General features: G+C 41.2%; 2 protein-coding genes across 2 annotated transcripts in view; both read left to right on the top strand.

The window, feature by feature from the left end:
- Positions 1–14,461, top strand: part of LOC100658045 (UDP-glucuronosyltransferase 1-6) — a 139,367-nt gene extending 124,906 nt beyond the window's left edge. The window contains 4 exon segments of the mRNA XM_023557734.2: positions 4–135; positions 3,487–3,574; positions 4,626–4,845; positions 9,346–14,461. Coding sequence (XP_023413502.1) covers positions 4–135; positions 3,487–3,574; positions 4,626–4,845; positions 9,346–9,643 — 738 coding nt within the window. The 3' untranslated portion in view covers positions 9,644–14,461.
- Positions 14,462–17,361: 2,900 nt separating this feature from the next.
- MROH2A (maestro heat like repeat family member 2A) overlaps positions 17,362–17,681 on the top strand; it is a 60,543-nt gene continuing 60,223 nt past the window's right edge. Inside the window, exon 1 of the mRNA XM_064286513.1 lies at positions 17,362–17,568. Coding sequence (XP_064142583.1) covers positions 17,493–17,568 — 76 coding nt within the window. The 5' untranslated portion in view covers positions 17,362–17,492. The remainder of the gene's footprint in view (positions 17,569–17,681) is intronic.

Here is a 17,681-nt window from a genome sequence, read left to right as displayed (position 1 = left end):
TAGGAATTTGAAGCCTACGTGAATGCCTCAGGAGAGCACGGAATTGTGGTTTTCTCTTTGGGATCAATGGTCTCAGAGATTCCAGAGAAGAAGGCAATGGAAATTGCTGATGCTTTGGGAAAAATACCTCAGACGGTAAGATTTTTTTTTATGTTTGTCTTCACAAGAGTTCTAACCCCTGACTTCCAGTATCTAAATTAATGCTATTAGTTGGATTTTTAGATTTGAGTTTCCTTGCCACTTCCCAACTATTAATCCAAAGGTTATTTTTCATAACTTAAGTCTCAACTGCTCTGTTAGACGATGGTCTACTTCCCTCAGAAGTCTCACTCCCTCTGAGAGACTAAAACATGTATTAAGGAGAATTTACTTAAAAAATAAAATAATAAGGAATATTGTTTCTACATTTGAAATACGAATATCTCTATGTATTTTCATTGTTGTTGATTTTGTATTTCCTGAGTCTTCATGTTTTTCTTCCTTTTTATTTTGATGTGTAGGATTGTTAGTTTACTTTGTGGTTACCTTAATATTTACCTCTATTTTTCTAAGTTTAAATCTGTCTTTTATTTCTTGATGTCACCTTGACTTCCTCTGAAAGTTCTGTGACTACCTTATTTAATCCCTCTTTTTTTTGTTTTAATGTTGAGATCTTTTACATATTGACATCTCTGTTTCCCTATTTTCAGTGTTTTAGTTTTGTGACTTCCCTATCTGGGTTGATATCTGGTTGGTGTGTCCTGTGTTCTAGTCTTGGGTTGTTATCTGATATTATTGATTTTCTAAACCAGAGGGCTCCTTTTAGTATTTCTTGTAATTTTGGTTTGGTTTTTACAAATTCCCTTCACTTCTGTTTGTCTGGAAATGCCCTAATTTCACCATCATATTTGAGAGACAGTTCCCTGGATATGTAATTCTTGGCTGGCAATTTTTTTCCTTCAAGCCTTTATGTATCTCATTCCACTGCTTTCTTGCCTGCATGCTTAGTCTTATTGACTCTCCTTTGTAGGTGACTTTTCGTTTATCCCTGGCAGCTCTTAAAATTCTTTTTATCTTTGGTTTGGTAAGTTTGATTATAATATGCCTTGGTGACTTTCTTTTGGGATCCACCCTGTGTGAGATTCAGTGAGCTTCTTGGATAGGTATCTTCTCATCTTTCAAGATATCAGAGAAGTTTTCTGCCAACAAATCTTCAGCAATTCTCTCTGTATTTTCTGTTATCCCCTGTGCCTCCCCACCCCCTATTCTAGTACTCTAATCACTCATATATTATTTCTATTGATAGAGTCCCACATAATTCTTAAGGTTTCTTCATTTTTTTTTTAATTTATATTCTTTTACCTGATTTGTTCTCAAATAAATTGGTGTCAAGTGCTTTATCTTCAATCTCACTAATTCTGACTTCCATAGCCTTAATTCTGCTCCTATGACTTTCTACGGAGTTGTCTAATTCTGAAATTTTATTGTTTATCTTTTGGATTTCTGTTTGCTGTCTCTCTATGGACTCTTGCAGCCTGTTAAATTTGTCATTACGCTCTTATATAACCTTCTTAAGTCCCTCTGTTGCTTTGTCTGTGTGTCCCTTGGCTTGGTCTGCATTTTCCCTGATCTCCTTCCTGATCACTTGAAGAGCTCTGTATATTAATCTTTTGAATTCTACCTGGTAATTCCAAGATCTTATCTTCCACCTGGAGGTTTCTTTGTTCTTTGTTTTGGTCACTTGCTGAAGCCATCATGGTCTGCCTCTTTATGTGATTTGATATTGACTCTTGTCTCTGAGTCACCAGTAAGTTATTATATTCATTTATTTTGTTTGCTTACTGTGTCCTAGCTTTTTTTTTTTTTTTTTTTTTTTTATGCCCAAATAGGCTGGTCATGTGAGCTAGTTTGATTTTTGGTGTCTTTGAAGATCTCTCATCCTGCCACCAGGTGGTTACAGCTGTTACTAGGTATGCGATCCCAGGAGTCCATTTACTTTTCTTGTGCGGATTCAGCTCAGGTGTTCAGGTCATTGGTCACCAAGTGTGTGGTGCAGGCTCTCACCTACAGTTCCAGACAGGCAGGACTACCTAGTGGTAACTGGATCAGGCACAGGTATCTGGCTGCAGTAGGAGGTTATGTGCTGAGCAAGGTAGAGGGCTGACAGCTGCCTCTTAGTGCCTGGGTGAAAGGTGTGTTCCTGTTCCCTAGAGTGTGTAAGGAGAAAGTTTTGCAGCTAGACTTTGGACATCGGTGCTGTTGGCTATAAGGACTGGGAGGCACCACTTATTCTTGGGCCCCTGTCACAGATGGCTAGGTGGAGTGGGTGAAGCCACCGTTCCCCAGACCCCTGATGTGGGTAGATGAGGATTCTGCTTAATGGGCAGGGTAGTGACAAGTGTCACAAATCTGTCACTCCCCCTTAGCTGTTGCAGTTGAAAATATGCTTCAGGTGTATACCCTGTTGCACTGTGCTAATGAAGGCCTATGCTGTTGAAATGGGCCCACATGGGTCTAGGCAGGGGTGAAAGGCATTCAAAGTCCATGGACTCCTCATGCAAGTGCTTAGGCAAAGGGCTGTGCCTGTCCTGAGTACCCAGCTTAGGGGAGTTGGCAGATTACTTTTTCCTGTTTGTTAATTTGTTCCCTCTCCAAAGCCGGGAAAATGACTTGGACTTTTGATGGGTTCCACTTCTGACCCAGAGGTGCAGCAATCCCTGAAGCCTGGCCAGAACCAGAGCAGAGCAGGGAGGAGACAGGTAAATGAGAGAGAGGTACTTCCCAGAGGAGAAAGGTGTTTTTCTTGAGCCCGTGCAGTAGATTAGACTCTTGCACTTATCTTTTGCCAATTCAGAGCTGCTTCTCCCTGGCTTCCGGAGGCTTGAGCAGACTCTCTGACACTCGGTTTCTCCCAGTGTGGAAAACATGTCCTCAGCCCACACTTGCTGGCTGATTGAGGCTGCAGGGTGCCAGTCAGGTCAGGTCTGGCAAACTCTCTCTGCTTCTGAACTGTCTCTCCGTCCCCCCGCTGCTCAATCTGACTCCTCAACTTTGTCTTAGATGTTCAGGACTCCTAGATTTTCATATATAATCAATTCACTTGTTTTTTCAGGTCTTTGTTGTAAGAGGACACATCAGACTACTCTGCCATCTTGGCCATGCCTCTCTAAATAGGGATATTTCTCCAAAAAGCTGTTGGTCAGGAGACTGGACTTATTTCCTATATTTCTGTTTTATAGTTCCATGCTCACTCATTTTCTTAAATAAACTTTTCCTTAAAGTGCAGAAAAGTGCAAAAATCATAAGTACGCAGCTTGATGAGTTCCCACAAAGCAAACTCACCCATGTAGCCAAGCCCTAGAACAAGAAACAGAACCCGTTACCAGCCCCAGAAGCACCCTATTCACAACACCTCCCACACCTGCAAAGGCTGTCTTTGTTCAGAGCATCCCACTTTCTATATCATGTTCTTTCTTTAAAATCTCTTTCTTTTCTGGTCTCTGCAAGGTCCTGTGGCGGTACACCGGAAGTCCACCGTCTAATCTTGCGAAGAATACAATTCTTGTCAAGTGGCTGCCCCAAAACGATCTGCTTGGTATGTTGGGAGGATTTGCTGTGTAGGCCAACCAGTAACCAGTTGCTGTTGAGTTGACTCTGGCTAAAGGCAACCTCCATGTATGTCAGAGTAGAGCTGTGCTCCATAAACAAAAACCATAGGGTTTTCAATTATTGATTTTTCAGAAGGAAAATGCCAGGCTTTTCTGCAAAGGGACCCTTGGGTGGATTTGAACTACCAACCTTTCTGTCAGCAGCTAAGCTTATTAGCCATTTGCATCACCCATTGACTCTGAGTATAGGTCAAACCAAGCTTAAATTAAGAAAATGGCTTAGGCCTGGCTGTTCTAGAGGATTTTTTTAGCTTCAAAATATTGTGGCCAACAGAGCCCACATTGTTTGCTTTTAATAGTATTTTATTGTGTTTCCAGTGAACTTTTACACAGCAGTTTAGGTTCCCATTCAACAATTTCTACACAGACTGTTCAGTGACATCGGTTACATTCTTCACAATGCATAAACATTCTCAATATTTTTGTTCTGTTGTTTCATTTTCACTAACCTAGTTTCCCTTCCCCTTTACATTCATATCTTTGTTTTAAAGTAATTGTTGACTCGTCTCATATAGATGATTTTTTAGAGCACAGTACTCATAGGTGATATTCTTTATTTTAAGAGTTAATTTGTTATTTAGCTAAAACGCGACCTTAGGGGCTGGTTTTGGTTCAAGGTTTAAAGGGTATCCCAGAGCAATGGTATTGGGGAGTTGTCTAGTTTCAACCAGCGAAGTCTGTGTTTTTTTTTTTTTTTCTTTTTTTGAGAATTTGAGGTTCTGTTCCACGTTTTTCTCCTATTCTGTCTGGGTTCATCTGTCGTGGTCCTGATCAGAACATTCTGTAGTGATAGCTGGGCACCATCTAGTTCTAGCCCAGGTTGCTTTTTATCTTGTGGGACATTCTCGCTGTGTTTTCTTATGGAAAGACCTCATGTGGATAACATGGAGGACTCAGAGGGCTTTTAGAGCCTAGATGATGGGAGACTGTTAAACTCAGTGACTTGACCGTGACCTCCTGCTCTCATTTACTTCTCAGGTCACCCGAATGCTCGTGCCTTTATCACGCACGCTGGCTCTCATGGTATTTATGAAGGAATATGCAATGGCGTGCCGATGGTGATGATGCCCTTGTTTGGTGACCAGATGGACAATGCTAAGCGCATGGAGTCCCGAGGAGCAGGAATCACCCTAAACGTCCTTGAAATGACTTCTGACGATTTAGCACATGCCCTGAAGACAGTCATCAATGACAAAAGGTAAGAGAGAAAAGTATAGAGACAGGAGTCTATAGGCCATAGCATTCACAATAAATATTCAAATGTGAAAACAAATATATCAAAATCGAGATTTACAAATAAGGTAATTCAGGGTTTATTATTACATACTTTATAAAACTCAATGCAAATCCATTGCTTTTGAGTTGATTCCAACTCATAGCAACCCTATAGGACAGGATAGAACTGCCCAATAGGGTTTCCAAAACTGTAACCTTATAGGGAGCCCTGGTGGCACAGTGGTTAAGTGCCTGGCTGCTAGCTAAAAGATTGGCAGTTCAACTCCACCAGTTCTATTCTGTCCTATAGGGTCACTCTGAGTCAGAATCGACTCAATAGCAACAGGTTTGGTTTTTGTTTTGATAATCTTTACAGGAGCAGACTGCTACATGTTTCTCCTGATGGATGCGCCTGATGGATTCAAATTGCAGACCTTTCAGTTAGCAGCTGAACACTAAACCACTGTGCCATCAGGGCTCCTTATGTACTTCATAAACAAAAGACCAAAACCAAATAGGTTGCTGTCAAGTTGATTCTGATTCATAATGACCCAATAAGACAGAGTAGAACTGTACCATCAGGTTTCCAAGGAGAAATTGGTGGATTTGAACTACCGACCTTTTGTTTAGCAGTTAAGCTCTTAAGCGCTGTGCCACCACAGCTCCATACCTTATAAAAAAAAAAAAAAAACTAAAACCTTATAAAAAAAAGGGAGCCTTTAATTCCTGTAGAATTTTTCACAGAAATTATTTAAAAAACGATTTTCCCTGCTATATTTAAAACTTCAATTTATTTTAGAAAGTCACTACAATAGTAATTTTATCTATAAAGTTCTTGTAGATTTCTATAAGTGGGTTGCAGATTCTGCATTTGAGGCCCCTGGTGGCCAAAGCAAAGAAAGAGTCAATTACATCAGATAAGAGGATAACGTTCCATTACATGAGATAAAAACAAACAAGTTGCTTAGAAGTACAGCTGTTCCCAGCACTGTGTCTAAATCAAATTATGGACATACTTAAGGACAGCAGTGATAATAATCACTGCTGAATACCAATATCTTCTTTGTCTTCTTCTTCTCCCTTTTCTTAACAGGCTGCATAGACACAAACTCATGGTAGATTTAGCACTTGAACAGTTTGATGTTTTAACTGTTGAATTGAGGTGTATCTCCACCTTGGAGCTGACACTTAAAAATGGCTTTTACTTTGGCCACATGTGGTTGTTTACAACTTCCCAGGGAGACAGTGCATCATTTCTGACATGACCTTTTCCTTTATTTCTTCATTTTGCTATAAAGTATAGCCTAATTTCTTTCTTTCTTTCTTTTTTTAAATTATTGTACTTTAGATGAAGGTTTACAGAACAAACAAGCTTCTCGTTAAACAATTAGTACACATATTGTATTGTGACATTGGTTACCAACCTCATGACATGTCAACACTCTCCCTTCTCAACCTTGGGTTCCCTATTACCAGCTTTCCTGTCTGCTCCTGCCTTCTTCTCCTTGCCCCTGGGTTGGTGAGCCCCTTTAGTCTCATTTTGTTTTATGGGCCTGTCCAATCTTTGGCTTAAGGGTGAATCTCAAGAGTGACTTCATTACTAAGCTAAAAGGGTGTCTGAGGGCCATACTCTTGGGGCTTCTTCAGTCTCTGTCAGGCCACTAAGTCTGGTCTTTTTTTTTTTTTGCCAGTTAGAATTTTGTTCTACATTTTTCTCCAGCTCTGTTTGGGACCCTGTATTGTGATCCCTGTCAGAGCAGTTGGAGGTGGAATCCAGGCACCATCTAGTTGTACTGGACTGAGTCTGGTGGAGGCCATGGTAGTTGTGGTCCATTAGTCCTTTGACTTATCTTTCCCTTGTATCTTTAGTTTTCTTTATTCTTCCTTGCTCCCAAAGGAGTGAGACTAGTGGAGAATCTTAGATGATTGCTCACGAGCTTTTAAGACCCCAGATGCTACTTACCAAAGTAAAATGTAGAACATTTTATTTATGAACTATGTTATGCTAATTGAGCTAGATATTCCCCAAGACCATGGTCCCCACAGCCGCCAGCCCAGAAATTCTGTCCCTCAGGAATTTTGGATGTGCCTATTGAGCTTCCATCACCTTGCCTTGTACAATCTGTGCTTACTTACCCAGTATTGTGTACTGTCTTACCCTTCAACAAAGTTACCACTTATCTATTGCCTATTTCCCATCCCCACCCTTCCCCTCCCTCCTAACCATCAAAGATTGTTTCTTTTTGTGTCTAAACCTTTTCATGAGTTTTTACAGTAGTGGTCTCATACAATATTTGTCATTTTGTGATTGACTTATTTCACTCAGCATAGTGCCCTCCAGATTCATCCATGTTGTGAGATACTTCGCAGATTCATCATTGTTCTTTATCGTCGCATAGGATTCCATCGTGTACCATAGTTTGTTTATCCATTCATCTGTTGATGGGCATCTGGGTTGTTTCCATCTTTTTGCTATTGTGAACAATGCTGGAATGAACATGGGTGTGCATAAGTCTATTCGTGCAATGGCTTTTATTTCTCCAGGATATATTCCAAGGAGTGAGATTGCTGGATCATATGGTATTTCTATTTCTAGCTTTCTAAGGAAGTGCCATATCATTTTCCAAAATGGTTGTACCACTTTGCATTCCCACCGGCAGTGCATAAGGGTTCCAATCTCACTGAAGCCTCTCCAGTATTTGTTATTTTCTGTTTTTTTGATTCATGCCAGTAGTGCCGGGGTGAGATGGTATCTCACTGTGGTTTTAATCTGCATTTCTTTAATGGCTAGTGATCTTGAACATTTCCTCATGTGTCTGTTAGCCACTTGAGTGTCTTCTTTGATGAAGTGTCTGTTCATTTCCTTTTCCCATTTTTAATTTGAATTATTTGTCTTTTTTTTTAGAGGGGTTGGATTTTCTTGTAGATTTTAGAGATTAAAACTTTGTCTGATTTGTAGTAGCCAATTTTTCCCCCCCAGTCTGTAGGTTCTCTTTTTACTCTTTTGGTGAAGTCTTTTGATGAGCATAAGTGTTTAATTTTTAGAAGATCCCGGTTATCTAGCTTACCTTCTGGAGTTTGTGTTGTTAGTTATGGTTTGTATCCTGTTAATGCTGTGTATTAGGGCCTCTAGCATTGATCCTATTTTTTCTTCTATGATCTTTATATTTTTTGGTTTTATATTTAGGTCTTTGATCCATTTTGAATTAGTTTTTATGTATGGTGCGACGTATGGGTCCTGTTTCATTTTTTTTTTTTTGCAAATGGACATTCAATTTTGCCAGCACAATTTGTTAAAGAGACTGTCTTTCCCCCATTTGATGTACTTTGGGCCCCTGTTGAAGATCAGGTGACCATAGGTGGATGGATTTACATCTGGGTTCTCAATTCTGTTCCATTGGTCAAGGTATCTGTTGTTGTACCAGTATCAGCCTGTTTTGACTACTGCAGCTGTATTGTAGGTTCTGAGGTCAGGTAGTGTGAGTTCTACTTTATTCTTCTTCTTCAATAGTGCTTTACTTATCCAGGGCCTCTTCCTTTTCCACATAAAGTTAATGATAAGTTTTTTCCATCTCTTTAAAGAAAATTGTTGGTATTTGGATTGGGATTGCTTTGTATTTGTAGATTGCTTTGGGTAGAATTGTCATTTTCTTAATGTTGAGTCTACCTATCCATGAGCATGGTATGTTTTTCCATTTATGTAGATCTCTTTTGCTCTTGGAGTAGTGTTTTGTAGTTTTCTTTGTATAGGTCTTTTACAACCCTGGTTAGATTTGTTCCTAAGTATTTTATTTTTTTAGGGGCTATTATAAATGATATTGTTTTTCTGATTTCCTTTTCACCATTCTTTTTATTGGTGTATGGGAATCCAACTGATTTTTGTATTTTGATCTTGTATCCTTACTCTGCTGAATCTTTCTATTAGTTCCAGTAGTTTTCTTTTGGAGTCTTTTGGCTTTTCTATGCATAGTATCATATCATCCGCAAATAGGGACAGTTTTACTTCTTCTTTATCAATTTGAATGCCTTTTGTTTCTGCTTCTTACCTTATTGCTGTAGCTAGCACTTCCAACACAAAGTTAAATAGAAGTGGTAATAAAGGACATCCTTGTCTTGTTCCTGTTCTCAAGAGGATATAGCCTAATTTCTTATTAAAAAAAAAAAAAAAGTACTGCTAAAAAGGAGAGAAGAAACATAGGAAGCAAGGCTCAAATAATTAAAAATTATAGGTTTGGCTTCCTACTTTCCATTTTTTCTTTTTAGAGATAAAGAATATTTATTAAGTCTTCTCCCTCCCTTTTCTTCCTCTCCCTTCCTTTTACTTCTCTTCTCTTCTTCTCTCTTTCCTGTTTGTAATAGAAATATGTTTCCTCTACCAAGTTTGGAAAACCTGGGATCTTTCTTGACCATAAACAAACATAAAGAGGGGACAATCCACTCTCATTGATGTTCCAGGCACTAACGTATCTGTCTCTGTGTTTAGCTATAAGGAGAATATCATGCGCCTCTCCAGCCTTCACAAGGACCGCCCCATGGAGCCACTGGACCTGGCTGTGTTCTGGGTGGAGTTTGTGATGAGGCACAAAGGGGCACCACACCTGCGCCCTGCAGCCCATGACCTCACCTGGTACCAGTACCATTCCTTGGATGTCATCGGCTTCCTTCTGGCTGTCGTGCTGGCATCCACCTTCATTGTCTTTAAATGTTGTGTCTTTGGCTTCAGAAAATGCTTCGGGAAAAAGGGACGCATTAAGAAACCCCACAAATCCAAGGCACATTGAGAAGCGAATGGGAGACAAGGCGACATTTTGATCTGTTGCCTGGTCAATTCCAAATGTGTAAACAGTCAGTGTTAAATTCATTTTAATCTTATTAAAGAAGTACTCTATTATAAACTGGACATCTCAGAGTGTTTTTTTTTTTTTCAAATGAAAACAATCTAATCTCTAGTCACTCCTTTAGCTAAAGATATTTTATTATGTATATCACAGCCCAACCTCCAGCCTCTTTACATAATCTAGACCTCATTGATAATCTTTCAAATGATCTGCTGAAAATGTTGGGCATGTCCCTCCTTTATTTGTAGTACCATGTTCTTACTAACCAATGTGGCCCTGATTGCTGTTTGGGAGCATGGGTTTTAGAGGTGGTCCCTGGACTGCCACCATGTCCAGTGACATCATTGTCTGGCTTCTATAAACCCTTGTGATAGATCTTTTCACCAGTATTAAAACCAAACCAAACCAAACCCATGGCCATCAAGTCAATTCTGACTCATAGAGACCTTGTAGGACAGAGTAGAACTGCCCCACAGGGTTTCCAAGGCTATAATCTTCACAGAAGCAAACTGTCACATCTTCTTCCTGAGGAACGGCTAGTGGGTTTGAACCGCCGACCTTTTGGTTATCAGCCGAGCACTTTAGCAACTGCACCACCAGGGCTCCTTTCACAAGTAATACCTGTTGCTGTTGAGTCGATTCTGACTCATATCTACCCTGTAGGATAGAGTAGAGCTGCCCCATAGAGTTTCCAAGGAGCAGCTGGTGGGTTTCAACTGCCAACCTTTTTGGTTAGCAGCTGAACTCTTAACCACTGTGCAACCATGACTCCATTTCAATAATGGTCAATCCTAATTCATGCTCATGCTACCCAGGTGGCATGTTGTGTGTTTACAGAAGGAAATGTTTAGTCCTTGAAAGTGTAGTTCCTTGTATGTGAAATGAATGAATGACATAGAGTCCTTCAAGAACAGTGTATGATTTCTGACTTTGGGAAAAAGGAATGATGCAATAAAATTGAAGAAATGTGTATTTGAGAGGATAATTATTGCCTATGCGAAATGGATCTGAACTTGATAGTGTCTGTCAAGTATATTTCCTATGATGTTTCCCTCAACTAAAAATATATTAATAATATAAATTATGTTTCTTAGGTGTTCTTCTCTTCATTGATATTGCATGTATTTATTGTTAAATTACATTTTCTAGTTAGTAAATAATACATGATTCTGACAGAAAAAATTTTTTAAATAATATTTTGTCATGTTTTCGGTGAAAGTGTACATAGCAAATTAGATTCTGATTTAACAACTTTCTACACAAATTGTTCAGTGACATTGGTTATATTTTTCACAGTCTGTCAACAATCTCAGTATTTCCATTCTGGTTGTTCCTTTTCCAGTAATCTAGTTTCCCTGCTCCTAGCCTTCTCATCTCTGCTTTAGAGTCAATATTGGACATTTGGTTCATGCAGATGATTTTCTAAAGGAGCACTCATGGATGATATTCTTTATCTTATGAGTCAGTCTGCTACTTAGCTAAAACATGACCTCAGGGAATAGTCTTGGTTCAAAGTTTTATAAAGTACCTCAGGGTGCTAGTCTTGGGGAATTCTCTAGCCTCAACTGGTCCGGTAAGTCTGGACTTTTTAAGAATTTGGGTTCTGTTCCACATTTTTTTCCATTCTATTAGGATCCATCTATTTGAAAAATACAGATGTGCACGCACACACATATGTGTGCACATGCACACACACACACACCCCTACCTGAGAAAATAAAAATGGCTCATAATCACATTGCCCAAAAACAACACTATTTTGGTGCACACACTCACAAACACACATATAAAATTATACACCAAATAGCGTTTTCTAACCTGCTTTCTTCACATTTTTCTTCACCTTACTCTATCATGAGCGTCCTTTCAATGTTCTTGCATAGTGTTTAATTTACTGATAGTGGCCAGTGAAGATTCTATTGCATGGATGGATATTCCAGAATTTATCTAACCATCACTTCTGGGTGATTTCACTTTGTTTCTTTTATAAGGGAGGCCTCACTGAATATCCGATGGCTGTCTTTGCGCTGAATCATGATTATTTCTATGGGAGAGTGCTTCAGAAATGAAATTGCCAGCTACCTCATTTTGGGTTCCCATAAGCAGACTCCAACACTGGGGCTGAAGGACAAGGAGTTTATTGGGAGGAGGAGGACGCACTGGTGTGGAAGAGGGGAAACGGGAAGGGAAGGGTACGTTGTCAAGAAGCTATCATGTGAGCAACTAGAGCTTCAGCCTGTTAGGAAGCTCTGGGAGCCAGTGTAGACAATACAAGCCAAGGATGTTGGATGTTGGCTTACTCATTCTTGTCACTTAGACTGAGGCCTGATCCCAGGAAGTCGTAATTTTTGTGCACTTCCAGACTGCCTCAAGGGCAGGCAACAAACTCAAAACCAAACCTGTTACCGTCGAGTTGATTCTGACTCATAGTTATTTTATAGGACAGAGTAGAACTGTCCCATAGCGCTTCTCCTGCGAAGTGGCTGGCGAGTTTGAATCGCTGACCTTTCGGTTAGCAGCTGAGTGCTTAATCACAGCACCATTAGACTCTGAGGGCAGGCAAAGGGCAAAGAAATGCAAGTGCTACTTTGAGATTGGGCCCTTGTGCACTAAAGTCTCTGGATGGCACAGATGGTTTGCACTTGGCTACTAACCTAAGAGAACTTGAAGCATTTACTGATGAAGATCAAAGATCACAGTCTTCAGTATGGATTACACCTCAACATAGAGAAAACAAAAGTCCTCACTACTGGACCAATAAGCAACAACATGATAAATGGAGAAAATATTGAAGTTGTCAAGGGTTTCATTTTACTTGGATCCACAATCAACAGCCATGGAAGCAGCAGTCAAGAAATCAGACAACGCAATGCATTGAGTAAATCTGCTGCAAAGGACCTCTTTAAAGTGTTGAAAAGCAAAGATGTCACCTTGAAGACTAAGGTGCACCTGACCCGAGCCATGGTGTTTTCAATTGCCGTATATGCATGTGAAAGCTGGAGGATGAATAAGGAAGACTGAAGGATTGATGTCTTTGAATTACGGTGTTAGTGAAGAATATACCATGGACTGCCAAAAGAACAAACAAATCTGTGTTGGAAGAAATGCAACCAGAATGCTCCTTACAAGCAAGGATGGCGAGACTACGTCTCACATACTTTGGACATGTTATCAGGAGGGATCAGTTTCTGGAGAAGGACATCATGCTTGGTAAATTAGAAAAAAAAAAAAAATTAGAGGGTCAGTGAAAAAGAGAGATCCTCAATGAGATGGATTGACACAGTGGCTGCAACATTGGGCTTAAGCAGAGCAACTGTGAGGATGGTGCAGGACTGGGCAGTATTTTGTTCTGTTGTACATAGGGCCACTATGAGTTGGAACCAACTTGACAGCACCTAACAACTGCTAACCTAAAGGTTGGTGGTTTGAACCCACCCAGGAGCACTGAAGAAGAAAGTCCTGGCAATCTGCTTCCATAAAGATTACAGCCAAGAAAATCCCATGGAGCTCAATTCTATTCTGTAACATGGGGATGAGTTGGAATTGACTCCATGGTAACAGATTTGGTTTTTTTGCGTCGAAGAGGTAAGAGTAGGGGATTTGGGTGGAGCACTGAGGGCATCGCTACCCAGAACAATTCTCTGAGATACACCTTCTCCTCACTATTGACTGTCTCATTATCTGACATTACGAATTTATGACAATAGTAAAAAACTACTATCTGGCTATTTTGCACATTAAAGACATAAGTCTGGCAGTAACGAAAGCCGAGGTGTGAGGAGAGAGTAAGGTTGGCTTTGATAGTTAAGTTTATGTGTCAGCTTCACTGCCCATGATTCTCAGTGGTTTGGCAGTTATATAATGATGTTAATTTGGCAGTTATTTAATAATGTAGTCATCCTCCACTTTGTGATCTGATTGATTCTCCTCCATTTTCTTTTAACACCGATTTCACATAATGACATGGTCTTTGGAACCTAACCATGTTGATAAGTGAGGAGAGGGCATATCTCCCAAACTGCCTCCAAAGAGCTCTGTCAGTGTGTGAGAGAGCTGCCTTCCCCAGGCCCTCTTCATTATAAAGAATTTATCTTAAACAAAATCTATCCGTTTGATAGGCAAAGGGTGGGACCTTGTTTTAGATCTTTGCTTTTATTGCTCATTATCATCATTTTTATTATTATTATAGCTTGAACATTTTTTTCCATGTTTATGAGTACTTTGTATTCCTTTTCCAGGATTTGTCTGTTTGTATCCTTTGCCTGTTTTTCTGTTGATTTGTAAGACTACTTACTACATTAACCAGAATAAACTTTGGTCATGTATTACAAATATTTTCTAGGTTATTTTCTGGCCTTTAACTTTGTTTATACTTTTTGTTGTTGTTGTTGTTGTTACATGTAGAAGTTTTAAACTTGTAAACCTTCAAATTGGAGCTGGAGTCTTGTGGATAGTTAAGACTTGGGCTGGTTTCCTGACCCTAAACAGCTGCAGAACTTCTCTTCACACCAGTTCCCTCCCACCGTCTTTGTGGCTTTGCAATGACTTTGGGCTAAGTCCACCCTCCTGAGGCCCTTCCCGGTGTCCCCAGGGATTATCTCCTGACCTCACTGACCATGGTTCCCTAGTGTCCTCACCTCTCTCAGAGACCCCCAAGATGCTGGGGCCTCCCACAAGCTTACACTCTTATGCATCTTTGTGTCTATCGCACTCAGACGACTCTTGCTTACAAAGAGAAGCCACCTTGGGATACCTTGACTTCCCAACACCCCATGAGAAGCACAATGCCAAGTTTCTAGGGGGGCTGGGATAGGGTGGGGCCTCTCTTCCTACTTCTTGTTACCCCCTCCACCTGGATGTGATTTTCCTGTTGTCCCCACTGGGGCTTCTCTGTTTCTCAGCCCCAGACCCCTTCCACCCCAGCTCCCAGGAACACCTGAAGGACTGGCTGAATCCTCTCTTTCCCCTAGTTCCAAATTCCTGGGAGGAGAAATCTGATTGGTCCAGCCAAATTGGGTGTCCATTCCTTGTCCAATCAGGAGTGTTGATTTTGGAGGTAAGACACAGTGAAAACATGGCTACCAGGAGCATATTGCTGTGACCCCAGGAGTCAGGAAAGAAGGGAGGGTTGTGACTAGGCAGATAGCCCAAAATGTGTCCACCACATACAGGCTGCTCCTGGGTCAGCTTCTGTCCACTACTTCCATTTTTATCTACTTTCTGCCTTGGCACTTTCTTGCATTTAGACTCACAGGTTTCTACAAATTTTAAAATTTAAGGCTATCTCCTGTAGGAACTCAAATAGTATTGTAATAATGCAAGGAAAAACATTAAAAGTGTTTTTATTCTGGAAAAGTATACAGGGTCCTCTTCATTCTCCTTGACCGCATTGCCTGGTGTCCTCTCTAGGTAATTAATACAAGGGCTTCTCACTTATTGCCGTGGCTTATATACTCACCCTGTGTGCAATTAAAAAAACCATCCCTTCCTCCACCCCTCCAGCTACCCATGTCCTTCACAACATGACTTTGCAGCTCTTCTCAGGCAGAGGTGGAATCCATCTCCCTACCGTTTGAATCGGGGCAGGAGTCCTGGGTGGCACAAACAGTGAAGCTCAACTAATCGAAAAGTTGGTGGTTCAAACACACCCAGAGACACCTCAGAAGAAAAACCTGATGATCCGAAAGGTCACAGCCTTGAAAACCCAGCGGAGCTACTCTGACACACAGGGTCGTCATGAGTCAGAGTCAACTTGATGACAACCATTTTTTTTGTTTGTGTTTGAGTCACAGCTGCCCTTGTGACCTGCTTCAGCTGGTAGAATGTGCCAGAGGTGACAAATGCCAGGACAGAAGCTGGCTGAATGGACACAGGGAATACAGGATAGAGAGAAGGAGTGTGCTGTCTCATTAGGGGGACAGCAACTAGGAGGACATAGCAAGGTGTATATGAATTTTTGTATGAGAAACTGACTTGATTTGTAAACTTTCACTTAAAGGACGCACACACACACACACACACACACACACACACACAAAACTACAAATGCAAATGACAAAAAAAAAAAAAAGAGAGAGAAGGCCCAGTAGGGAGTGGAAGGAGGCAGGGCAGATGGGGCTGTGAAAGACAGGGCAAGCCGTAACTGTCTTCCTGTGTTTGTTCCAAGTTGTTCAATGTGGCTCTAAAGGGCAGAAGTAGGAACAATGCTTGAGTTTTATGGGGGAGCAAACATTCGGCACTGTTGTGGATGGAGCTGTGTTCCCCCCAAATATGTGCTGAAGTCCTTAACCCCATGCCTGTGATTGTGGCCCCTTTTGGGAATAGGGTTTTCTTTGTTGTATTAATGGGCCATGTCAGTGTAGGATGTGTCCTAAATCTAACCACGTCTGAGTTATAAAAAGAGCAGATTGGACAGAGAAGTAAGCCCATCCTGGGGAAGACAGATGCCATGTGAGGATCCTCTACAAGCCAAGGAACGAAAGAACACCAGGGATATAGACAAAGAAGAAACTGACATGGCTGAGACTCTGATTTGGACGTTTCGTCTCCAAGATGGTGAGAAAATAAATTCTTGTTCTTTAATGCCACCCTAGAACAAACAAATTTGTCTTGGAGAAAGTACAACCACAATGTTCCTTAGAAGCAAGGATGGCAAGACTGCAGCTTACACACTTTGGACATGTTGTCAGGAGGGATCAGTCCCTGGAAAAGGATGTCATACTCAATAAAGTACAGGGTCAGCATAAAAGAGGAAGACCCTCAATGAGATAGATTGACACAGTGGCTGCAACAATGGGCTCAAGCATAACAACGATTGTGAGTGTGATGCAGGATCGGGCAGTGTTTTGTTCTGTAGTACACAGGGTCTCTATGAGTTGAAACTGACTTGATGGCACCTAACAACAACAGCATAAAAACCACTGTCTCGTGGTATTTGTGTTGCAGCAGCCCCAAGAGGCTAAGATAAGCACCATGTGGAGGAAACTCATTTTCTAACCATTCAGTGTTCTAATCATTGAGGGTAATGAGCTCCCTGGTTCTAGAGGCATACAAGCAGAGGCCTAGGAACTTCCACTTGGCAGAACAGGAAAACTAAATCGGAGTCTTAGCTAAGTAGCCTTGGACGTAGATAGCTCTAGGTCTTGTTCAGTTGCCCATTAATGCATAGAAATGTTCCCAAAGGCCAATTGTTCAAACTGTTGATCTAGACTGACTCTCATAGGTGATGTGGAAGTTCTTCGGCCCAGTTTTGGTTCAAGGAAACAGAGTTCCTGCCCTCTTATCTGTCTTTGAGGTTGTTTATCTCCCCAGTATTCTGCTAGTAGAAACCCACTTCCCCTTCCTGTCCTTGGGGAAGGGGAGTCCTCTTCCCAGGGCCTCTCTGCCACCCCCTCCCCTCCTCTCCAGCTGCCTTGACCACATCTCCCCACCCTAGGCCACATGACTGTACCCTCAGGGGACTTGGCTGTGAATAGCCATACTCCCACCATTTCCCTTTCCCAAACAGGCCACCATACTTCCTCACACAATGTGGGCAAAGGAAATGTTAATCACAACATGATGTAGAGTTTCTATGCCAGGGCCCTGGACACTCCTCAAAGCCCTGAGTTGATAGAGACTCAGGGAGGCAGTTGGATCCCAAAGTTCCAAAGGCCCGGAACCTAACGGTGATGATTCTAATGAAGCTGTCCACCTTGTGAGGAGAACTGTCTCTTGTTGGGATTACAAACTGAGGCGGCTAACTGTCTCACTTCATTGGGAATCGTTCCTACCTTTGCCTACGTTACTATTGATGTGTATTTGGCAAAGAACAAAGCGTTTTCTTGTGGTATTTTTTGGTTCCATCCAGAAAAGGACTCTAAGAAAAGGTCAGTATTAGGTCCCTGAGTAGCTCTGTGAAGGGTTCCCAGGAGGGAAAACTAACAGGGTGGTGAAAAACCCTGGGATGGATTTTCAGGATTAAGGTAATTGGGGCAGGAGG

This window comes from Loxodonta africana, chromosome 6, assembly GCF_030014295.1.
Source record: "Loxodonta africana isolate mLoxAfr1 chromosome 6, mLoxAfr1.hap2, whole genome shotgun sequence".
NCBI lineage: Eukaryota > Metazoa > Chordata > Mammalia > Proboscidea > Elephantidae > Loxodonta > Loxodonta africana.
Note: the sequence above shows the minus strand (reverse complement) of the source record. Positions and strands in the feature narration are given on the sequence as shown.